This window comes from Arvicola amphibius, chromosome 15 (genome assembly GCF_903992535.2).
Source record: "Arvicola amphibius chromosome 15, mArvAmp1.2, whole genome shotgun sequence".
In the NCBI taxonomy this organism is placed as follows: Eukaryota; Metazoa; Chordata; class Mammalia; order Rodentia; family Cricetidae; genus Arvicola; species Arvicola amphibius.
In genome coordinates, this window is record NC_052061.1 from 6,533,319 (window position 1) to 6,558,942 (window position 25,624).

General features: G+C 43.8%; 1 protein-coding gene across 3 annotated transcripts; it reads left to right on the top strand.

Moving 5' to 3' along the window:
• The first annotated feature begins 802 nt into the window (after nucleotides 1-802).
• LOC119801644 (carboxylesterase 1C-like) lies at nucleotides 803-24,926 on the top strand. 3 transcript variants are annotated; one of them, XM_038312243.1, is made up of 14 exons: nucleotides 803-996; nucleotides 1,332-1,536; nucleotides 4,121-4,265; nucleotides 6,019-6,152; nucleotides 7,429-7,564; nucleotides 9,736-9,840; nucleotides 10,985-11,089; nucleotides 15,070-15,114; nucleotides 17,930-18,070; nucleotides 19,348-19,428; nucleotides 20,318-20,465; nucleotides 22,215-22,346; nucleotides 24,245-24,317; nucleotides 24,569-24,926. In XM_038312243.1, exons 1-14 carry the CDS (start codon nucleotides 945-947, stop codon nucleotides 24,738-24,740), a joined length of 1,674 nt encoding a protein of 557 aa, XP_038168171.1. In that variant the 5' UTR covers nucleotides 803-944; the 3' UTR covers nucleotides 24,741-24,926. The 3 variants fall into 3 exon arrangements, with proteins under 3 accessions (XP_038168171.1, XP_038168172.1, XP_038168170.1); XM_038312242.1 differs by having other exon boundaries at nucleotides 805-996; nucleotides 7,429-7,582; XM_038312244.1 differs by lacking the exon at nucleotides 15,070-15,114 and having other exon boundaries at nucleotides 7,429-7,582.
• The last annotated feature ends 698 nt before the right edge of the window (nucleotides 24,927-25,624 follow it).

Sequence of the window (25,624 nt, forward strand, 5' to 3'; positions counted from 1 at the left end):
ACACTTGATCCCTGGTTGGTGGTGCAGTTTGAAGGTTTTTAGGGGAGGCAGCCTTGTTAGGGGAATGTGTCACTCAGGAAGGCTTTGACAACGCAGAGACTCTCATCATTTCTCTGCTTCCAGCTTGCATTCCAGCTTATGAACTCTCAGCTGCTCCATCCTGCTAGTTACCATGTTGCTCTGCCATCATAGACTCCTAGGCCCCTGGAAACTGGCTCTTCCTTAAGAGTGAGATTAGCACAATCCCAGAGAACCTAGACAACAATGAGGACCCTAAGAGAGACACACATGGATCTAGTCTACACGGGAAGTAGAAAAAAACAAGATCTCCTGAGTAAATCGGGAGCATGGGGACCTTAGGAGAGGGTTGAAGGGGAGGGTGAGAGGCAGGGAAGGGAGCAGAGAAAAATGTAGAGCTCGATAAAACTCAATAAAATAAAAAAAAAGAGTGAGATTAGATACCTTCCAAAATTGAGAGCATAGCTGCTAGGAGACAGCAGTCTAAAGAAGCTGGCATTGTGCTAATTCCCCAGCTGAGCAACGCTGGGAAGGTAGAGTGCTCGCAGTGTTCAGGTTTGTAGTGGGAATCCTTAGCCAAGGCTGCTCACTGCCTGCAGACATCTGCTGGCTAGTGACTGTCCTGGGAAGTTCAAGTTGTGCTGTAGTTCGAGTGTTGCAGTTAGAAATGCTTACATAAGAAGTTGTTGCCTGAGTTCTTGGCTACCTGTAATCTGAGAGTCCTGGACTCTAGATAAAGAAGGGCAAACTCTTAGTGGGTGTGGCTTGGAAATCAGAACACACATAGAAAGTTCTTTGGAGGAGGAACAGATTTATCTAATTGTGCTAGCTGGGCTAGAGGCAGGCCTACAGCAAAGAGACGGGAACAATACTTTCTCTTTGAGCAGCAGGCACCTCCCTGCCTCCAGAGTTCTGGTTCTTCCGCCATGTGGCTCTGTGCCCTGGTCTGGGCTTCTCTTGCTGTTTGCACAGTTTGGGGTAAGTTCTTCTGGATTATACATATTGAGATGCATATTGGGAAATCTGTGGGACAAAGTGGGTGAGCATATATACAGGACAAGCACAAAATGGTGCCATAACTGTCTTGCTGTAGTGGCTTAGATTGGATACTTTTACGCCTCCAATGAGTTTACTTTTCAGTTGACCTTCTTAGACAAAGATATTTTTCTTTATCATATGTAATGTAATATTTATCATGTAAGAATGAAATGGGACCTTGGATGTTTCAATGACACAGTATAAAAGTGATAAACCAACCGTGAATATTGGTTTTATCTTTCTCCTCTGATGTGCCCTCATATTGTCTTGTCCAGGGCACCCATCCTCACCACCCGTGGTGAACACTGTTCATGGCAAAGTCCTGGGGAAGTACGTCAGCTTAGAAGGATTCGCACAGCCTGTGGCCGTCTTCCTGGGAGTCCCCTTTGCCAAGCCTCCTCTTGGCTCCCTGAGGTTTGCTCCACCACAGCCTGCAGAGCCCTGGAGCTTCGTGAAGAATGCCACCTCCTACCCTCCTATGTAAGCCTCCGGAATAGGACCAATTTCAGGGGGACGTCTATCTCGGGAGCTCCAGGATGATCTCAAGGCAATCCTCTGACTAGCTCTATTAGCAGCAGTTACTGTTGCACCTAAGAACACTGTGCTCCTCAAAAATGCTCTAGTTACTAAGTAACTTTCATAGTTTCCCAAGCCTTTTATTTGGCACATAACTTGTTCAGAACCTGAGTCAAATGAGGAAGGTTCTGAGTTTTCAGAAACTTTAGGAGGAAAAAAAATGCATACCTTAGAAATTTTATCCTATTGGTGGAAAGAGAAAATGAGAAACTTGTGGATTAGTACATCAAGTACATAATATGCTAGAATCTGCTAAATGGTTTGGAAAACAGTAATCGATCAGGAGAGGGAGCCTAAAAGAAGCCATATGCACCGAATTTGAACCTTGGCGTTGCTCAGGAGTGAGGTGGGTGTGCACTTGTGGGTGAGAACAGTGAACATGGCTGCCACTCTCACACCCAGGTCCACCTATCTGCATTCTCGCAAGCTAAGCAATCACCAAGGGTGTGTCACACCACCCCGGCACCTGAGTGAACACGCCCAGGAATTACAGATGGCCTTGCAGCCACCACAGGGAACTTCAGACACCTGCAAGTCAGTTCAGACAGCATTTGTGTCCCCAGCAAGGTGCCTCTGGGGATTTCCAGGATCCCACTCCTGGCTGTCTTCTTGGTATTCTGTCCTTTCCTTCTACAGTAATATTAGCTATTTATATGTTAGCAAAACAAGACACAAATATTACAAAAAGTAGGGAGATACACAGAAGTGAAGGAAAGTTAAAGTCGTGCAATTCAACAGCTCAGAGAGAACTGCTGTTAGCAGTTGAGATCATGCTTCCCAGGCTTTTGTCTGTGTATACCCTGCTTTAAACAGAGATCATAATACCGTGAGTTTGGGTGACAGCGTGACACGTCCATAAGCATCTGTATCATTTCAGACCATATATATAGCAGCTGAATACTTATTAGCTGTGCTTAATTGGGTACTGAAGCATTATTTATTTACCCTATCTTTCATATAGGCTCATTAAAGTACTTTGGTTTTCTTAACTATAAATAAAATTTGATGAATTCTCACTAGCTAAACCATTACACATAATCATGACTATTTTGGGATAACTTTCCAAAAGTAACAGTCCTATCAAAAATACGAATTTTAGGTACATTAGTCTCTAGAAACTGCCGGACTCTGTAGAGTTCTCCCTTGCAAACATGGAAACTTCCATTCCTGGACCCTTACCCATGCCATGGCTTACTTGGTGAAATTTTTCTTCTATGTGCATTGAATAAACAAACTGAGACATAACAATAATAATTAGAATCTTTATACTACATTTTCTAAACATTAGTGAACACGAACTCATGTTTCCTCCTTTGACATTTGAATTTATATTGTTATGAATATTGTGCACTAACTCTCAGTGATGTAAGGAACATTACTCTGAATGGAGGCTTAGGTGTCCCAGCTGTTCTAACTCTGCAGTTTGTGTGGCGTGCACAGCCTCACTCCTGCATAAGGATGGGGACATCCAGCCTACTCATTGCAAAGGGACCCAGAATGTTTCTGATTACCTACATGAAGTATAAGTGCTACCTAATACGATCATCCTGGCTATGTGTCCTTGGGACAGCTGTCAATCCTTCCTGTGCCTTCAATTACTTGCCTGTATATGATAATATTTATTAACACTAATAAAAATAATAATAAATTTATAATAAGGAAATAAATAATAATAGACACTTGAGGCTGAGCTGACTCTTAAATGGCTTCATACGCATGGAGAAATTGAATCTGTTCCGGATTCTCTGCAAGGACTCAGTAACTGCTGTCAATTCCATTCTGCATTGTTCTTTTGAAGACCCTTTATCAAGAAGCCAAAAGTGATTGTTGAATTAGGAGGATGTTGAACCTTGGCAGACGAGGCAGCAAGATCTTCAAAAACCTTACTCACCCCACCTGGACCTAGAAACTTGGGGCCAGAGCAGAAAAGGAATTCACCTTAGGTCACCCAGCACATCACGTCTGAGACCAGACACGAATTCAGTTAGCCTGAGGTTCTCTCACAAAGATGTCCTGCCCCACCTCAATCTTCAAAAGCTGCCTGTCATTGCAGCTACCTGTCTTGGTGGATGGACATCTTCTGAGAGCTACAGCATGTGAACCTGGTGGAGGAACATGGTCAACTAGAGACCACCATACAAAGCCCAGGAGATCAAAGCTCTGTCCGGGCACCACAGGAAGTGGTATCTCCTAGGGCAGGTCACAATATAATCACTTTTCTCCTTGGTTCAGAACATCCCATAATCTCTAAAAAGAAGTGAGGTACCAAAGTGTGTCTCCCTTTAAAGAAGTGAGGTACCAAGTGTGTCTCCCTTCACAGGACTGAGAGACCCTAGGATTACCGTGGTTGCCACCTCTCACCAATGGCAATGACGCCACTAAAGTAATAGGAACATCTTTCCTAGGTTCAAATCTCTCAGCGCATGGTCAGGCCCACATGACATGCACAGTCTGTCTGGTAGACTCTGAGATGTTCTCTCCCCTCCAGGTGCTCCCAGGATGCAGTTGGAGGACAGGTGCTCTCGGAGCTTTTCACCAACAGGAAGGAGAGCATTCCTCTCAAGTTTTCAGAAGACTGTCTCTACCTGAATATATATACCCCTGCCGACTTGAGAAAAAACATCCGATTGCCTGTAAGTGCCAGGACCATTGGTCCAGACTTCCGTTGTGAGTGTGTAGACCTTCCTGGGATTAGAAGGTCAAGGGCACACAGGCAGGGAGTGACTCCGGCAGCAGAGCTTCCTTCAGCTTTACACGTGCATGATTTCCTGGTGATGTCAGACATAGGTAGAGATCACTCTACAGCTGACATGTACTTTCCCAAGTCACCATAGGATGGAAGGAAAAGAATGGCTAATCTTATTTCAGAGAGGATTATCCCTGTGGCAGTTAAGCCATGATTTCCAAAATAGTTACAGTTCAGAAAAATTGGGGGGGGGAGTGAAAAACCCAGCATGATGCAGGTGAAGAAACTCAGGTCCTGATGGGAAAAAAGAGGACGTGGAAGGGATGCTCGCAAAACTCGGGTCTCCTGGTTATTACATGTGTGCTCTTAGATGGAGTCTCCGGGGAGATGTGTGATGGCTTTGTACTCAGGTCACCTGTAACAACTTTCATTGCCAGATGAAAATTTCTTCTGTCCCGTGGAGTAGGGAGAGAGGATGCTGGGCCAATCTTATAAATGTGTTTCCTGCCTGAAGACAGCAGCCTGGGATTTTATTGTAGACCATTTCCATGTCTAGCTATCTTTGGCAGAGTCTAATAACAAAGTGAGTCAGCCTTTCATATAGGAACACAGTGCAAGGTTGCAATATACCAGTCACAAGGTTGGGAAAGAGTTTTCTGGAAACGATAATCCCTGGGTTGCAACAGGCCAGCACCCAACACATTTCCCAGAAACCCTCTTCATGAAACCCAGGATTGGGGGAATTGTAGATACAAATGCTAAAATTCGGCATTACCTGTACTAGCAGTCACAGAGAGATAGGGGAAAGTCTCAGTGACACCATTCTTTACAGCATCTATTAGTGAGCATCCCAGGAGACAACCATATCTGGCCTTCTCACTGGAAAGGGACCCGGGATGTTGATGACTATCTACTTGGTTTAAGCTCTGCCTAACACGATCTTCATGGCTGTGTGACCTTGGGCCAGCAGACAATCCTCTCTCTGCCTCCAGTTCCTCATCTGTAAAGTGTGAACAGCAATAGATGCCTGAGGTTGATCCAAGCCTGCAATGACTTTGTGCATACTGAGAACTTGCATCTCTGTTCCTGACATTCTGGGAGGAGTCAGTAATTGCTATTAGTTCCACCAATCCTTGGACCTTTGAGACCCTTTATCAGGAAGCCAACAACAATTGTTGGAATAGCAAGTGGTAGAACCTGGGTAGGCCATGAGGTAAAACCTTTGGAGGTTTTTCTTAACCCCATGTGAACCAAAAGGTTCAAGTGCCTAAACCGTCAAATGAAGCCAGAGAAAGAAAATATTTAGGCTATTCCCACACCGCTATGTTTTCAAGACCATTCCAACTGCTCTACATAGATATATCATAACCTCTTCAAGACATCACCTTGGACTCAGCCTTCTCTCTTAGATACCCATGATTCCATCTCCCTTGGATGTTGCAGGGATCCAGTGGGAGATAACAGGCACTTGAGATCATGGTAACAGGAGACACACCAATAGCTGCGACAACAGGTTCTGAAACCACAACATCTGAGTATAAATCCCGGCTTTTCCTTTGAAAAGATTAAACATCAAAACATTTTCTTAATCTCAGCAATAAGCTGGAGTCCCAGCCTACATACAGGCAACCAATTAAGATGAACTTGGCAGTCTTCCCCAGTCTTCAATGTACTGCTTGTGTGGCTGTGTTGTTGTTCAGGTGATGGTGTGGATCCATGGAGGTGGACTGATGATAGGTGGAGCATCACCATATGATGGACTAGCTCTCTCTGCCCATGAGAACGTCGTGGTGGTAACGATTCAATATCGCCTTGGTATTTGGGGATTACTCAGGTAAGATACTAGATTTTCCTCTCTGCATATTAGTCTTTGCTTTGGTTTTCTTTCTATTAATAAAAAAAATACTGAGGCTGGGTAGATATAAGAATACTGTTTTATTGAAAACAGTTTGGGACAGTCCAAGTCCAATATTGGGGAGAAGACCTATAATGTGAGTGAACCCTTGGCCAGAAAGCAACATAGGAGAATAGAAATCAGATTTTTGCATGCAGATGAGATCACATGAAAAGGGAAGTTGTGAGTGATTAGAGACAGTCTGGCTACTTTTCACACACACACACACACACACACACACACACACGCGCGCACGCACACGCACAAACACACACACATACACACACACCACACACCACCCCTGGGACACCAAAGTTCTAAGGTGGCTACAGAGATCCTTCTTGGGGGTGGCACACAATGACATAATCACCGTGCACTTGACCTCATCTTTTCAGATTCTTTCACTGTTTGTATTGACTGTCATTGTAGAGATCAGAACCAAGCACTGGCTGTGCGGCCACTATTATCTTTTACTATTACCATAACCAAAGCCCGATGTCTCTGACATGTATAGTTTCTATAATCAGTGGTGGTTCCAAATCTGTAGTTTTAATACAATAGCTGCTCCAACCAGTGGCCTGAGTGTTCTGTGAGACAATGATGGGGCCTACCATGTCTCTGAACAGTGGTCCCCACTCACAATGGTATAGAAGATCCTGCAAAGTCTCTGGTCAACCTTCATCTCATAATTACTATATTTACACACCGATGCCCCTGAGCTGGGTCTCTGTATCTGCTGCTTCTCCTAGCTAAAATTCCTTTTGCAATTATTGTTGTACTCCTTTCTTCCTCTTTCACAATGCTACTGCTTCAGGTAGGTTTTCCAGCTGAAACACCACCATACAGCCCTACACTGGCCACATTGTCTTTCTCCATCAGCTGACATTCTCCCTTCTAGTCTACTTGATTCAGCTCTGCAGTGTGAGTTGTACCTAGTCAGAGATTTTGTCTGTCTTGTAATGGGATATACTCTAGATATTAGGGCAATGTTGGATGCATCATGGAAGCTCAGTGCAGCACATAGTTGCTAGAAGATGTGTGTGGAGCCCCACATAAAGCGATGCTATAGAGATGACAGCCTAGTAAAGTTACCCATGTCAAAGTTGCAGCATCCAATCTGATTTTGAAAAGGTCACTGAACCTTCCCAGGCCTTCCTAGCTCTTGAGAGCCTTGCCATGGCTTCTGTACCCCCCATTACACCCTGTCATCTTGCAGCACAGGTGATGAACACAGCCCTGGGAACTGGGGTCACTTGGATCAGGTGGCTGCACTACGCTGGGTCCAGGATAACATTGCAAACTTTGGAGGGAACCCAGGCTCCGTGACCATCTTTGGAGAGTCAGCAGGAGGTGTGAGTGTCTCCGTTCTTGTAAGTATTGTTGGCATCAGATTTCTTACGAGGGTTTGATATAGCTGTTGAAGGGACCTGTTGCAAAGCAACCAGTCTAGCATTACACCTTTGCATCTAATACCTATGTTCAGGTTGACCCTGTTGCACAGCATCAGATGGTGAATAGCTTCAGACGCAGTTAACTGTCTTTTGCTCATAAGTTTACCATTCAATTTTTTGCCCTGGGGCCATAAAAATCTTCAGATCCTCTTCTCACTTGGTTGATAGCTTCCTCTTTCCTAATAATTTTAGCATTAGGTCTCCCTTGGGATGCAGTGATAGGAATAGACTACAAATAGGAGGAGAGGAGCAATGTACTGAACCAAGGATCCTTGCTTGGGTTGAAGCCACATCTACAAATTTAGGAAATTCAAAGGCCAAGGTTAGACTGGGACTTTCCTTGAGGTTAAAAGGACAACACAGTCTATCTTCGGGGTGTAAGGGATTGAATAAATGAAGGAGGAGATATGGAAGCCTCAATGGGGAAGACTAGAGAAGAGGATGCAGGCATAGATTGGGTGTGTGAAGGGTCTTGCTGGTGCATGGAATTGAGTCATAGGGACAGTGAGGGAAATTGCAGGATGTTCTGGAAGCTGTAAGAAACCTTAGCTTCCTTAAAGTTGAGGAGAAATTCAGCAATGGAGTGTGCACTGGTTTTATACTTGAATTCTCAAGGAAGAATTTTTAAGTAAAGGAAAAAGAAATCTCTAAAATGCCCAATGAAGAGTAAAATCATCCATAACAACATACCCAGAGACTACCACTTGGCTATTGTCACATTTATTTTTTCAGTCTTTCCCTAAAACTGTGTATACATTTACATACATATGTACATAATATATGATACTTCTCATTCTTTTCATCTATTCATCATGCATGCATTTATCTCTCCTCCATCTATAATCCCTTTTATTTTTCCTCTATATATAACATAACATAAATATTTTCCCTAATGGTAAGCCATCTTCCCCATTACCACCTTTCTCTAATTCATCATATTGCATTGTAAGAATGAGTCCTAACTACTGAATTTTATGATAACGACACCTTGGAGTAATTCCATTTTTTTTTACCATGGGAAAAATGCATGAGCTTTCTGAGAAATTCTCACAGACTTCCATGATCTTTTAATCAATTAGTCTTAGGGTAATTCTGAACAACAGAGAGACAGTTTGTATGGTTAGATATTACCAAGCTTTTTAATGGTATTGTCTTTCCAAAAGTTTGAACTTCTCCTGATAGGTACTGGTAGTGTGTTGCCATTCCATTCAGTTTCTAACTCTGACCTCAAGTCACATCTTGTGGAGCTGCTCTTGGGGAATGTCAAGTCAAAACAAAAAGCTACTTGGGAATTGCGCTAGGACAGGTGTGAAGCAGTCATGTCCGCGGAGCACCAGGGCTACCACATGCGTGACCAGGAGAGAGGAGAAAGTAGAGGGGATCCTAGAAGGCAAGAGTGTCATGATTCGTAGTATTCGTTACTTTTATCCTTGCTGTGACAAAAATGACCAACGAGAACAGCTTAAGGAAGAGTGTCTTTTGACTCAGGGTTTAAGGATGCAGTTTATCACAGCAGGGAAGTCATGACAGCAAGAGCTGAGGTGACTGGTCACATGGAATCCATAGAGAGGATACAGATCAGAAGTGAATGCAAATGCATAACCCAGTGGGGCCTCAGATCTTCAAAGCCATGTCTTTCAGCATGGGTTAGGAAATCAGACAAGTGTGGTATCTCTCCAAGCACAGCAGAATTCATCCGCAGAAACTTGCACAGAACCATGACAAGTGTGTGTGAGAGGCAGACGGGGCAATCCCCTTTGGCTTTGGTCAAACATCTGGGACTTAGTTATAGTTTGTTTTTCTCCTTTGTTGCCTTTGGCATGGGCTGATGACCCAGTGAGTCAGCACTCCCATGTAAACAGAAGCCCAGAGACTGCGCAGACTGCTAGTTACAGGGCACAGAACACTCCTGCCGTTGTGATGTGGCTTCCAACTTCTTTTTCTATCTGCTATAGAAATTCCCTCACAGCTTTGCTTAGAGCTTTATCTCACGGTGACTCTGGATCTGTTTTCAATTTGATGTTAACCAGGACACCCATCTTGCGAACATAAAATCTCCTCTCCCCTGTCAGGTGCTGTCTCCTCTGGCCAAGAACCTCTTCCACAGAGCCATTTCTGAGAGTGGCGTGGCCCTCACTGAAGGCCTGGTCAAGAAGAACACGCGGTCTGTGACTGAAGTAGGTTCCAACCTGGACAACTGCACCCTTTTCTGAGCTCCCCTTGGGTCCTCACTGGCCTTTCTGGCTATGAGATGCAGCTTAGGAAAGCAAACAACTCTAACAGGAAGAAAGGCTTGGCAGAAGGGCTGTTTTGGGCTCAGAGCTAAGACACATCCTGCGAGTTCTGAAGTCCCTTTATGTGAGTCATGTTACTCAGATACCTTGTGATTCTGCCCAGAAAAAGAAACAGGAAGAGTTTCTGTAGCTCATCTGAGACCAACTATTTAGTGAGTAGAAGAGGTAGTATTTAAAACCAATCAAAATTATCCTTTATTTCTAATTGCCCCTTTAGAGGCTTTCAAGTTGAAGAACATTATGCCAGTGTGTGTGTGTGTGTGTGTGTGTGTGTGTGTGTGTGTGTGTGTGTACATGGTACTTAGCCTGGACTCTGTACCCATTATTTGTACATGGGGTACAAATATTGATTATGTAAATAGGACATGTCATTCTTCCAATTAGTAATAAAGCCAATATTCCGTGGGATCCACTATCTACACCTGGTAATTTAGAGCAATGACTCTTACCCCTCCTACTGCTGCAACCCTTTAATATAGCTCTTCATGTTGTAGTGAGCCCCAGGCATGAAATTATTTTCATTGCTACTTCATAACCCTAATTTTGCTACTGATATGAATCATAATGTAAATATCTGATGTGCAGGATGTATTTTCACTGTTACAAATTTACCCAAAGGGTTACAACCAACAAGTTGAGAGCTATTGATTTAGAGACGTTACAAACTGTCTCTAACAGTAAGAGACTGGGTGTGCCAGTCAAATGTGATGATGCATGACTAGAATCCAAGTACCTGGGGAAGCTGCAGTAGAAGAACTGAGCCAAAACCGAGACCACCCTTGTCTATATTCTAAGTCCTGGGCCAGTCAGGGATATTTAGTGAGACCCTATTACAAAAACAAACAAAAATAAATAAGGTGAATGAAAGGAAACAAGAGGGAGTCAAGGGGAGGAGGAGAGAGAAAAGGAAGGAAGGGGCTGAGGAGGATAAGAAGACGATTGGATACAGTCTAGAATCCACGGTCTACATAGATGAAGGATAGAATCATTGCTCTTGACCTCTGCTGTTGCCTGTGGTCTTTTTCAGCTAATTGCTACTGCTTCTGGGTGTAAAACCACCACCTCAGCTGTCATGGTTCACTGCCTGTGCCAGAAGACAGAGAATGAACTCTTGGAGATCGCACTGAATTTGGTACATGTGTCCATTCCAGTTGCCTCCATTCTGAGTCCTTGGTCCTAAACTCCATCTATTCTGTTGTTCTTACCCTGAATAAACTCTAAGGGTAATTTCTCAGCTCTCAGATAGAGCGTCGGCCTCCTCATCCAAATTGGGAATTTCATTTCTTATTATAAAACATATAAAATGCCAAAAGGTAGTCTAATAATATATTCCATGGTGAAGAATTGTATGGAAATCTTCCAAACTAGCTTTTCAAACATTCTTGTCACATTCTTTATTCAATAAGATATTCCAGATTCCTGAAAACATAGCTAGTAACCTGAATCAGGTATATACACATCAGAGTTACATTTGAGTTTAATATAATTATATTTTCCCTTCCTTTTCTCTCTTCAAATCCTCCTATATACTCCTCCCCATTCATATTCTTCATTGCCTTTTCTTTATCATTTGTTATTGAATGCATATATATATATATATATATATATATATTCCTAAATATAACTTCCTTAGTCCATATATTTTTACTTCCATGTATAGTTTCTAGGCTGGCATTTTTAACTATTCAACAATTTGGCATACTGTTCCTATAGAAGACCACTTCTCCTGCTCCCAGCTTTCCTCCGTGGAAAGTAGTGTTTAGCTCTCCTAGGATTTTGCCATCCACTTGGCCGGGTCTGTGGGTATAGTCTTTGTCAAGCCCATATTTAGGCAATCATGTTAGTGAGATTCTGTGAGTGTATCTTCTTGCATTACTATGATACGCTACCTCACAGCAAACTCCCTGATCCTCTTACTCTCAAAATCTTTCTGAACTCTCGCCCACAATGTTCCTGAGCCTGGAATGCAGGAGTGTTTTGTAGATGTAGCCACTGAGACTAGGCCCCAGAACTCTGCCTTTGATTTTTGTGATTTTCTGTAGTGATCTCCATCTATTGCAAAGAGAACGAAGTTTTCATGATAAGCTATGAGGATTACATTTGTTTGTGGGTATAAGGACACATGTTTATAAATTTGCTCTTGGGCTCATGCTGGTTTAATGAAGTTGCAGTTGTAGATTCTCCCCCCAATAATCATGATTCACAAGCGCTGAGTAAGTAGTTAGCCGGTTTTCCAGTACCAGGCACAGCTCCCTCCTTTTAAGCAAGTGATAAGTCCAATTAGAGGGCTGTTGATTACTGCCAACACCTGTGTGCCACTCCTGCATCCTTAGGGCTGTTTTGCCATGATGGCTGTTGATGTGGTTCGTAGAAATCAATTGGGTGAGACTGTTGATTGCCTTCCTCATTTGGAAGTTTGCATGGCACCTTTGGGTACCATAAAAGTTAATCCTCAGAAAGAGGCATTCAGGTCAGATCCAGACCAGAGGTCTCTGGGCTGGGTCTCTGTCTGAAGTGCATGGTGTCTTCAGCAATAGGGACTTACCTTCCACCTCTGGGGGAGCAACGAGGAGCAACAGCTATAGGTTCTGGGAGTCTCTTGGTTATCCATGGCCAACAACTCAAAAGAGGGCTTCTCATGTCTGATATTGAAGTTTTTGTTGGATAGTCTTTAAGAAAGCACTAGCAGCCCAGATGAGAGAAACATCATTAAAATTACACATATGTATTTGCACACAGAATTTTCTTATAATTTATATACAGAATGTTTTATAAGACTTGAGGGGATAAATAGTTAATAGTATAATTTCTGTGACTTTTTCAGATATCCTTATTCTTAATTTACCTTCCTCCCACCTTCTTCTGTATTAAACTTCCTCCCCGCCCTAAAGATCCCCCTCCTCTCCCATTTTCTCTTTAGTGCATTTGTATCTTGCTCTTCCCCTTGACCCACCCCCTTTCTTTTAATTGACTTTTCTCCCCCTCCCTAGAGGCCCCATCTTTCCCATTTCCCTGACCAGATCACTTGTACCCTGCTATTCCCTTCTCTTCTCTATTCCTTTCCCAAATCCCCATCCTGCTTGACTTTCCTGGTTTCCATGGTTACTCCAAATTATATATTCACATCTGAGGTTTCAGAGCTAGGATCCTCCAGTGAAAAAGATGTGACGTTTGTCTTTCCGCATCTGCACTAACTCATTCAATGTGATCTTGTCCAGCTCCACCCTACAAAGTTGATGAGTTCATTTTTCTTTACAGCAGGATAGTATTCTATAGTATCTATGTACCACATTTTCAGAATGCATTTGTCAGTTGAAGGACGGGTAGGTTGTGTCCTTTCCTGGCTATTGTGACTAGAACATGGCTGACAGAATTTGGAGTAGGAACTCAAGTCCTCTGGGCATATGCTAAGTAAGGGTATAGCAAGATCATATGGAGGTTTATATTTAGTATTTTGGGAATTTTCCACACTCACTTCCATACTGGTTGCAACAGTTTGGACTCTCACCAATAGGAATGGATTCTTTTCTCCCCACATTCTCTCCAACAATTATTCTTGATTGTTCTTTGAATATTTCCTATTCTGACTGGGGTAAAATGAAATATCAATGTTTTTTGGATTTTCATTTACCTAAAGACAAACATTTTTAAGGTATTTCTTAGAAATTCTCTCTCTCTCTCTCTCTCTCTCTCTCTCTCTCTCTCTCTCTCTCTCTCTCTCTCTCTCTCTCTCCCCTTGCCATTCAGGTCCCAGGCTCATTTTTGAATGAGTCGTTTGTTTTATAGACTCACTATTTTTTGAGGTTTTTTAATAATTTGAATACCTTTCCTAATGTCAGGCTGGTAAAACTTCTTTCCCATTATGTGGGCTTCCTCTTCCTCCATTCAGGACCGTGAGGATTGCCGCTTTTGTGAAAGAGGAGTTGGTATAAAGCCCAGTAGTCATCTGAGCTCTTGTCTTTTCTATATGAATCATGGTCACTCCAAAATCCTGCTGGGTCTCTTGGGCAAGTTCTAGCCTTGTGTTCTTTCTGAATATGCACAGCTTATGTTGATATGGCCTTGGGGCTTTGGTTATAAAGTTCAGAAAAGGAACACAAGATATTTATAGACTTAAAAGAGTTATTTGCTAATACAAGAAGCCATCCAATATTTCAGGTGTTCTTTATGTGTATAGGACAACCAGATGATGCAGGAATAGCTGATGATTTTCAGAAACTCAGAGACCTAAGGTTCCAGCACAATCTGAGACTATCTGAGATCTTGGAGAAGTGCTTCTATGATTATTCACTGCCCTATCACACATACACACACACACACACACACACACACACACACGTACGCGAACATGCAACACACATACATGCAAATGCACATATACACAGATATTGCTTCCCTGGCTGGTAAAGATTCAACCCGCAATGAAGGGTTCCTAACAGTGACTTCCCCATATATGAGAGAACAAATGGGTAACATGCAGCATTATAAACACTGCAATATTATTGACACAACAAAGGAAGGGATGTGCAGAAAACAGGGGTAACTGAACTTTAGGGCACCCACATTTTGTTAAGCAAGATTAGAATACTCTCCAAGAATTCCTGAACACAGCATTTTTCTCTTTGTCATTTTTATCAGAATTTATTTTAAACAAATATCATGGAAATTCTCTTGACATATGCTAGTATGCATCTTTAGGAAATCTACTTTCTGTTTATTTTTGAGATTATAATTTCAGTCTATGTCTTCCTTCCCTTTCCTCCTTCTAAGCTCTTCAATATACCTTTCCATAGTCTCATTAAAATACATGGCCTCTTTTTCCACCAATTGTAATGACATGCATAGGTTTGCTTGTATATACATATATGTTCCTAAATATAATCCCTGAACAGAATCTTCAAGCAACTATAAAGTTAGGAGCAGAAGGCTCATGTCACACCTGGATCAGGGGCTCTGAAGGCCTTATTCAGTATTCCCATCCTGTTATACTCTGTGTTCATACATGAGAATCCCATGTAAGACTCAGATGGGAGAAAGTGGTGCCCCGGGGTGCAGATCAGGGGGCAACCTTTTGTAGGGGTTAGTTTTTCAACGCATCCTTTACCTTTGTATTCACAGAATCCTTTTGACGCGGATGACAACAGAGACCACGGAGAGGTAAGGAGCTTTTTCTGGGTTACTAATGTTGCATCTTGAAAGCATTATATTCTAGTTAACTATGGATGAAGGCTTCCCCCTAGGCGCCAAGAGAAGTCACTGGCCAGTTAAAACAGGCAACTGGACCAGAGGTAGGGCTACCTGACTCCCTCTACAGGGCTCTCAGTCAGCAACTTTATCCCCCCTGCGTCCAGTTCTGCTCATGGTTCTCACTACCAGATGGCCTGCTGGGAGAAAACCACAATGAACCTCCAGGATCAGGAAACTGAGATAACCGGCTACGGTACAGGGCTGTAGTTACGCAGAGAGGAGCCTAAGACATTTGCACATGACCCAGGAAACAAACAGACAGTGCCCACGGCCTCCTCCCTCCTACCCTGCCACCTCCCAGCACTGGCCCGTGTCTGCTGTCGTTAGCTGTGAGCATCTACAGTCTTGTCCTCTCTCCTTCCCTGGAGATCACAGACATTCCCTGAAGACCCTGTGAGGAAGAAATGAGAGTCTTTCAGTCAGCTTTTACTGTGTGATGGGAGCTGATTCACAACTGAGCTAAAACATTGAAACAGACCGTGATCTGTGCCTCCCTAGACCTGCAGCGGGAGAAATTTAGGGTAGAGGACGTGAGGAAGCCACAGAGGTAGGAGGCACAGTTTCAACTGAAAATAAAACGGGTCATGTGCAAATGTCTTAGGCTCCTCTCTGCATAACTCCAGCCCTGTACCGTAGCCGGTTATCTCAGTTATGACTCACCATGAGAGAGATGATCAGTGAGCTCTGAACACTGGGGGTTTTTTAAATGTTTTTAATTGTTTTGATTCCAATGCCCTACCGTGACCCTCCTACCTCAGCCCCGCAAATGTCAGTATTACAGGTATAAGCCATAACACTGAGTAAAATGTAGAAATATATTGTACAACCAAGGGGCAGGGAAGGCCCAGGAGAGTGGGTAGGAAGACTGTACCGCAGGGATCCTGTGGGTCCCGTCAGGGACAGAGCAATGGAGTGATGAGACGTGGCTGGGGTGCAGATCATCGGGAAGGAACTTCTCACTGGACGTATAGACAAGCACGTTGTGGAGCACGAGATAAGCAGAAGAAGGAACGATGCCTCTGGCTTCTCCTATTCAAAAAGGCAAAGCACTTGGACTGGAAGTATAGCTGTCAGTATTCCCGGGCAGCAGTGGCATTTCCTGTGGGCCTCACAGTTGCTGGTATCAGAGTCTTGCTTAGAATCCCAGGTGCCAATCCATGCTGGCCCTTACGTCTCTCTTCTGGAAGTTTTCTGCCTCTACCGTTCCTCCTCACTTCATTTCTCCTTGAGAATACAAGTTAGACCCTGCCATTTTCTCTTCTGACAAGCCTGACTTTGCTCACAGGATTCATTCCCTTGCCTCCATTGAGGCAGTACCCACAAAACAGCCCTGAGTGCCAGGAAGGTGCCTTTTATATTTCTGTTTTACTTTCCTTTCTGTTGCTGTAATTAAAGCACTCGGATCCAAAGCAATTTGGTGGAGGAAAGGGTTTATTTGTGTTACACCTCTAGGCCACAGTCCATCATTGACAAGAGTCATGACAGGAATTCAAGCAGACCTGGGAAGCCAAGGAAATCAGTCCAGCGGAACCCATGGAGGAAGGCTGCTGGCGGGCTCACGGGAAGGCTCATGCTTAGCTAGCTTTCCTATACAGCTTAGGATGTGTTCCCAGGGAATGGTGCTGCCCACATTAGGCAAACAAAACATTCCTCCACAGACATGCCCGCAAGCCATTATGATCTCTACAATTCTCAAGTTGTGACTCCCTTCTCCGGTGACCCTAGGTTCTTAAAGCCATATATATATATATATATATATATATATATATATATATATATATATATATATATATACATATATATGGTAACATATTACAAAGAAATAAATTTTATTATGAAAGTTTTCAAACAATTTTTGTTGTTTTTCTGCCTGCACGCGTCTATTTGTTGCTTCACTGTTCATAATGTCAAAAAAAATGGAATCACATGTCTATCAGCAGAAGAATGGATAATGAAAATGTAGCATGTTACTCAATGAATTTTAGTCCCATGTAAATAAAAATGGGTCACATATGGTAAATATCATTCCACCCTGTGGTCCTCACTCTAGTACTCCCCCAGAGAAGTCCCCCAAGTCCAGGCCTCTGTGACTTTCCTGGGATTAGCCCTGTACACAGTCTCCTCTGTCACTGATCCATTCCCTCCCCACTTCTGACAAATGCCCGCTCTTCTTTCCATTGACCACAGTGTTCTTGCAAAGATTCCACTCCAGACATCAAAAAGCCCAGTTTCCTGTAGCCAGCATGTCCCCTCCCTTCAGCTCCTCCTGCCAGATCCTAGAGCAAGCCCTCTTCACTACTCAGCCTTTGTGAGGTGGCAGTAATTGCACCCAGGTGGTACTCACTATTGTTGGGCTGGCGCTTGTTGCGGTCTTTTATTTCTCTAAATAGGAACAAGGCACCTTGAGGAATAAGTCCAATGCCTCAAAGTCAAGAATATTCCCCAAAGCACCCAGATTTAGATATGGATAGACAGATGCAGATGGCCTCATTAATAGAATTCTCTTCTCAATTCCCTCCCGCCTTCATATTGCCACTGGTGACTGCCACTCACAGTTCCGAGCTTGAAGACTCCTCGTCTCAATCATTGATCTTAGGACATTTGTTTTCTGTGGTCAAAGCGATACAGATTTATGCTTGGCAAACTCTCAGACCAGCAAAGAGGGGATAAATGGGGGAAACACACAATGGGGTATTCATAAGCGCTATATTTCTATTTTCCCCAGGAAAATAACTCCCTGTCCACTGTGATTGACGGAGTGTTCCTGCCAAAGACTCCAGAAGAGATCCTGGCTGAGAAGAACTTCAACACTGTCCCCTACATGGTGGGCATCAACAAGCAAGAGTTTGGCTGGATCATTCCAATGGTGAGCATGTATAGGCCTCCTACGTGCACTCCACAGGGGCTAGTCCATCATCCTCCCTGCTCTGATCAAGGGTTATGCACCCAGCTTTGACTACATTTCAAAGAAGCTTAAAACTTTTCAAGTTAAATTTGTATTGAGAGTCCCTGATGAAGCCATTCAGAGTGCCAATTTACATCACATGAGGCAGAGGAGGGATTAGTAATTGGAATCATTCTAAAGTAACTACCGAAGAAGGGCTCAGGGCCTGTCTGCCCACTGTTAGCATCCAAGCACACCTAGCCTTGACCCTTGGGGACCTGGCAAAGTGCATCACCCCTGCATGGCAGGCAGTACCAGTCCCTTTAAAAGATGGTTCTCCTCCTACTTCTTCCTCTTCTTTCTCTTTCTCTTCCTTGCTCCCAACTGTCACACTCCCACCTCTCTCTCTCTCTCTCTCTCTCTCTCTCTCTCTCTCTCTCTCTCTCTCTCTCTCTCTCTCTCTCTCTCTCTCTCTCCCCCTCCCTCCCTCTCTCCCTTCCCCTCCCCCCAACAGAGACTGCTCTGTACTACCACCTTTCTCTCTCCCCTCTTCCTTCCCTTCACCCACTCTCTTCCCTTCCCCAATGACCCGACCCAAGCTCTGCCTGCATGGCTTGTTTGTCCCTCACCAGCCTGGTTTGGATCCACCTGCCAAGGTCCATCTCGCACCATTTCATATCACCCACCACCAAGCTTTCCATTGACAAAGCCGAGCTCTCTCAAGCAGGCATCTTGGAGTCTTGGTGTCAGCCTGAGATGTGACTTTCACTGCTAGGAGACATGCTGAAACCAGACCAAAACTCTGAGTGCAAACTTGGACAAGTCAGCACATCCCAGAATTCTGTACCTCTCATTCAGAAGACTTCAGGGGCCATCACTGGGAGACAGGCATACAAATATAATGCTTGATTTGGCTTCCCCTATCACCTGAGTCTAAAGAGGCATGACCTGTGTCCCCTGTTCCTGAGCCCCTGGCTTCTCCATGACCCTGGCCTGGATGCTCCACTGCCTGGAGGAACGTTCTGCCTCCCGGTGGAATAAATGCACTCACTTAATTGGCCTCTCTGCGTTGCTTAGATTTATTCATGTAGCTCCATTTGCTCTGTTTGTTGACTTTATTTTTTCAGAATCACATACTCCCATATCTATTATCACCCCTCACACACCAAGCATCTTTGTCCATTAGGTTTGTTTAGTTGATCTGTTGAATTCTTCTTCATTTTCCGGGAATCCCAAATGTTTTACCATTTGTTTAACAGATGATGGGTGAGCTATTCTCTGAAGACAAAATGGATGAGAAAACGGCCCGCTCCCTCCTGTGGAAGTTCCACTCTGCCCTTGTAAGGCTCTAGGGAATCATGGGAATTGGTTGGGAAGCAAAGGTCAGTGTCTTGCTTTAATCACAGACAGATTCAATGCCTGTAAACAGTTGTGGTGGCTGCGGTTCACCCCCTACCTCTCTACTCTTCTACTATGCACTCCAGTGTAATAAACTCACATTCATTGATTGCCCGTCAAAGACCCCCAGGGAGGGGTTCAGGACAAGTTGCCAGGAGAAAGATTTATTTAGAGAGCTTTATACTCAGAAAAGATTCCATGTCGAACACATGTATACATTGGAGGCCTAAGACCTTGTAGTTAGGAGGCATATCAGATAGGTGGGCACTGTGGCAATCACAGATTGCAGGTCCCCCACTTTTCTAATGCATGGGCTTCCATTGTCAGTAGGTCACCAGATAGACATTCTGGGTTCTGTAAATCTAAAACAAAATAATTGCTGATTAGAAAATCCCAGAAGCTGTGTCTTTTTTCATTTCATTTCCTAGGAATGGCTTATTCTAATGTTATTTGCTAGGGTACAAAAGGTGCCTTTCCCTTAGAGAACAGGGGAAGATACCTGAAGGTTTACTTCTCTCCACGGGAGACGGAGAAGAGCATTTTTCTCTAGAAACAGCTAGAGATCGCATTCTCTAGACAACAGTTTCTAAGCTGCCTTGTGGTACCAGGCAAAAAGATCTTTTCCATGGCGGCCAATTGAAGGCATAATTTTCAGGTGCCTGGCCTCCAAACTTAATGGCATATCCTAAGTGGATCTAGAGAATCCTCCCTGAAATAACCAGCTGGTTTGGCACAGAGCCCACATGGCTCATGAGCAATGATGTCTTTTAACTGTCTGCAGAGGCCTCAGTGATTACCAGGTGCCAGTGGTCACTTTCTGATCTGTTTCAGAACGTCTCTGAGAATATGATTCCAGCAGCCATTGAGAAGTATTTAGGACAAACAGACGACCCTGTCAAAAAGAAAGACCGTCTCCTGGACTTGTTTGGAGATGTATTTTTTGGTATCCCATCTGTTCTCATGGCCCGTGGCCTCAGAGGTGAGTCTTATATGTTGAATGGCAGGATGTGGACTCAATAACAAGTCTGTGACTTGCCCACTTCTCAGTCACGCACACACACACACACACACACACACACACACGCACACGCACGCACACGCACACGCACACACGCGCACACACACACACACACACACAGTACATGAGACTAGGATGATTCTCAGTTAGTAGAATGCCTGGCTAGAATTCAGGATGCCCTCAGTTCAGCTGTGAATACCAAAGAAGTCAGACCCAGTGGTTTATGTTTGTAATTTCAGTACTTGGGAGGTGGGGAAAGAAGGTTAGATCTTCTTTGGCTACATAGGGAGTTCGATGCCAGCCTGGGTTACACAAAACAATTTCTTACAAGATTAAGTCAATAAAAAGAATGAAAATCCAGGGTCAGAAAGAGGATTGGGGTGGGGAAGATCTTCTTCCAGATGAGAAAGTCCAAAAGGACAGAGTAGAAAGAAGTACGCAGAAAGGAAGTGTAAAGATCTTCAGTTTCTTTGGCAATCCTTTATCCATCTTGGTGCGCAATGGTGGAGAAGGTAAGAACTGGGCTGGTATCTACCAAGGGCAGTCTGTCACATTGTTGAAAGTGGGATACTACTGCATTGGTATTATATTCCATTCTCTCTCTCTCTCTCTCTCTCTCTCTCTCTCTCTTTCTCTCTCATCTCTGTCTTTATCTCTCCCTCTCCCTCCAGATACTTTACTATTTAAGATTTGTTTTACATGTTTATGTACATTGCATTAAATCTGTGTTTATATTCCATTGGTGAATTGACTTCTCATAAACATATATCATCTTTATTTTTTCTTTTTATACTTTTTTGCTTTAATTTTGAGGTAGCTATAATCCTCTCTTTTTCTCTTTTGGTTCCTCTTTGTGTATAATATCTAATTTCCCCTGTAGATCTTAAAACATTGTGGAGGTTTGTTTTAAGACCGCAGAAACTCGGGTCTTTTAAAAAACCCTTTCAGTCACTGCATGCCCCTTTACTAGAGAATTTATATTGAAGGGGATTATTGATGGACAAGGACTTACTAATGCCAATCACTTCAGATGTTTTCTGATGGGTTTTTAAATACACTCTTTCTGCCTCCCTCTCTTGCCCCATTTCAGATGACTGGATGGTTTTCTTACACGCTTTGAATATTTTTCTTGGGTGCTTTCATAAGACGTTCACATTGTGACTACCACGAGAATCACTTACAGTGATGCCCTATGTACATCAAATTTTCCTTAAACCCAAAGGCAGATTTCATATATATATATATATATATATGTGTGTGTTTGTGTGTGTATACATACATATATATATGTATATATATATATATATATATATATATGTATATGATTATGTTTAAATACCCTCATATCCCAACAAGTAACTTGGATTTGCATGTTTCTACTGAATGATGGAGGGAAACACTGAGGATGTTCCAAACCAGGCTGACCAGGTGCTGGTTTTCTCAGAATGAGCAGGCACCGTGTATTATCACTGAACACACCCCAGCACCACTGTCTGCGTTACTTCCGCTCATTCCGCATTCCACAGACACCTGGCTCAGATCCCAGGCCACCTCACACAGCTGTGCAACCACAATCAAGTCACTGGGCTTTTCAGAAGCTGCCTCTGTCCCATTCTAGGAACCAGTAGTTTCCTTCAGGGATGGAAGCCTCAGTGCCACCCAGGGGTCCCTCATGTAACATAAACTTTGCACGAATCCATGTCTCCCCAGATGCTGGAGTTCCTACCTACATGTATGAGTTTCGGTACCGTCCAAGCTTCATATCTGACACGAGACCCAAGACGGTGATAGGAGATCATGGTGATGAAATATTCTCTGTATTCGGGGCTCCGTTTTTAAAAGGTAATGGATTTATATCAGGTGTGACCCTGGTGTCAGGAGGACTGGGTTACAGTCTTGGTTTGGGGACCTTCAACAATTTCTCCTTCTCTCCTGTGCTAATTTCCTGGCCCTCTACAGCACCACTGACCTACATTAGGTAGCTCCCAACCTTTCTCCTATTCTAACACACATGAAAGATGGCTGAAATGTCCCAGTCATGGTCATTCTCTGAATCTGACCTGTGGCTCACCCACAAGGCCCTGACTAGGACTAGAATACCACAATTTGATTTCCCACAAAACAACCTCTGCTTAATGTCTGTCTGTGGGTCCCTGTATGCGTTCCCATCTTCAGCAGGAAAAAGCCTCTTTGGCGATAGCTGAGCAAGTTGTTGTTCTATGAGTATAGCAGAATGTCATTAAGAGTCATGTTATTGCTACATTTTTGTTGTTATTTATTTATTAATGTCTTACAACAGTACTATTATTTGGCTTTGCCCTATGTCCCTGGGCTATGTCTTCTTAGGTTCTTGATCATTCCAACAGTGTCAGGCATAGGTTCCACCTCCTGGCATGGGCCTTAAGTCAAATCAGGTATTGGTTGGTTGCTTCCACAAGCCTTATGTCATCTTGCAGGAAGGATATCATTGTAGATCAAAGGGATAGTGACTGTCTTGGTGTTTCCATTGCTCCTCTGGAAGTGTCTAGAGTACCTTCCTATACCAAAGGCGCTACAATGTAGGGGTAAAGTCTCTTGTAGCCACCAGCTTGACTTATTCAGGTCCGATGCATTATATAGGTGATATCTTCAACAATGGAGCCACAAATCAGTCTGTGGAGAGCAAACTTATAGCCTGGGCCATTTGGAATTTTCCATGGGACCTCTCTGACCAATATGTCAATTAGATGTAACCCAATCCCAGTAATGTAAGCTTCACTTAGTGACAAGAAAAGGCCAGTTGGGGCTCTGTCTCCCCTTATCAGTAATTTCATTTATATTTGATTTTTATATGTATATATTTTAGGAAGTTTCTACTCTATTAGGTTTCCATACCCCTCAAATATCCCTTAATTTAACTCTATTTGCTCATGTTTCCTACCTCGTCCTCTTCCCCTTCTTTCCTCCCTTTTTCCACTTGATCCTCCTGTTCCAGCCCGTGCTCTCATCTTTCCGTAACTATCTATTCTATTTCCCTTCCCTAGGGAGATTAGGTGGTAATTTCCCAAGGAATATATGATATATTTATTATTTGTGTGTGTGTGTGTGTATGTGTGCATGAATGTGTGTGTGCATACCTGTGGAGATCAGAGAATATCTTGTGAAAATAGTTCCCTAGCTTCTACTGTGAGTTCTAGTAATACAGCTCAGATTCTCATGTTCGACGGCTAGTGCCTTGACATACTAAGCCATCGCCCCAGTCAAACAGAGCGATATTTAAAGCCTTTCACAAATGTCTTCAGAGCCTTACCTCTCAGGACTTTTACAGGCTCATGACCCCCACCCCATGGCTCCTCCTGGCCATTTCCTGGCTGGAATACTCCTTAGTCCCCTGTAGTTCTGATATCTTTTAGAGCCTGTGGATAAGACTGTGTCTGAGTGACTGAGAGAAGACCCAGGGGCAACTCTCCAGAACAGAGGACACCCTGCAATGTGACATGTTGAGCCTGAGGAAGGAGGGAAAGACAGATGAACTTGGACAACAAAGGCAGCTCCTCATGGCACACACATTCCCACTACTGAATCGTGTATCAGTCTCTCCTCACGAATGTCCACAGTAAAGAGCCTAAAGAGCCAGGATCTTCTCACACTGAAGTGTCTGACTGAGTGGTTGAAGAGTGACCACTTCTAACAAGCTCCCTGATGATGCTCCATCTGGTCCACACTTAGAGTAACAAAAACATTATTTCCCTTCCCCATAGAGGGCGCCTCAGAAGAGGAGACCAAGCTCAGCAAGATGGTGATGAAATTCTGGGCCAACTTTGCACGCAATGGGTGAGGCTTGCGGCAAATGTGAAAGGGAAGACAGGGTGTGATTGGGCATACCTATTGGAAAGGATGGCTTCTGAAGTCACAGTGACAAAGCTCTGACCGTTCTGTGTGACTATAGTGCTCTATAGAGTTTTCTAGAAGCGATGGGCTGTCACAAACGGTGTAAGCTCGTTTTCTGTAGAAGCTGTCAGTCTTTCCGAGGAATGGAGGGCCACATAGCACTTCTGAGGAATTCTCTTTGATTCTGTTCCCAGGAACCCCAATGAGAAGGGGTTGCCACACTGGCCAGAGTATGACCTGAAAGAAGGGTACCTGCAGATTGGAGCCACCACCCAACAAGCCCAGAGACTGAAAGGGGAGGAAGTGGCTTTCTGGACTGAGCTCCTGGCTAAGCAGTCACCTCAGACAGTACACACTGAGCTATGAATGGGCTCTCTGCCAGTCTCAAAACCAAAAGAGCCAAGATGGGACTATTCTACAAAAGACGTTGCTCAGGAAAGATGGATCTTACAGAGGAAAATGCAGGATTGGATAGTGGGGGATGGGCAGTGACCAAAAAGGGGAAATATTTGTACCTCAATGTGAAAAATAAATTTTCTTTTGGAAGTCAAATCAGGAGTTGTGTCTTGGGCCACAGATGAATCTATCATCACTGGGGACAGAAAGATGAAGAAAGATGCTGACATAGAAAGACACCCTTTTAGGGAAAGTTTTGGGGAATAGTTGCTGGAATCTGAAGAAAGATAGCTGATTGGTGGGAAGGTGGGATGTGAATTATTGCCTTATGATTTACCACCCAGTTGGCGACATTGTCACAGTGCAGAGCTAATGGCCTCTTGGCCAGTGTGGGAGTATAACACACACCCCCGACAACTGCAAACCCCAGGGGGAGATTGCATCATTCACAGACTCTTCTCCATGGCCTTCCACCAGGTGTTCACGAGCAAGAATGACAGCAGATAGCAAGACTAGACTAAGCCTATCTCTAAGAGTCCAGCACACAACACTACACAAACTCTTACATGAAGAAATAAAATCCTACAACCCCTGCAGAATAAGAATGGAATCCTCTCTTCCCAGAGCTCTAGAGAAGGCCCACTGAGGCCAAGGAAGCTGTGATGGTCTATGCCCCTTGGTGGAGTAGAGGACACGGTCCTGGGGGAAGATAATAAATGTCTTTCTGTACCGGAAAGAGCCAGGATTGCTGAAAAGACATCACCCTTAGACTGGGGACACAAGTTCTCCCTAAGATTGGGATTAGGTCAGAGTTGAAGAGACTGTCCCCAGACACTGGCACCGAGTCAGCAGAT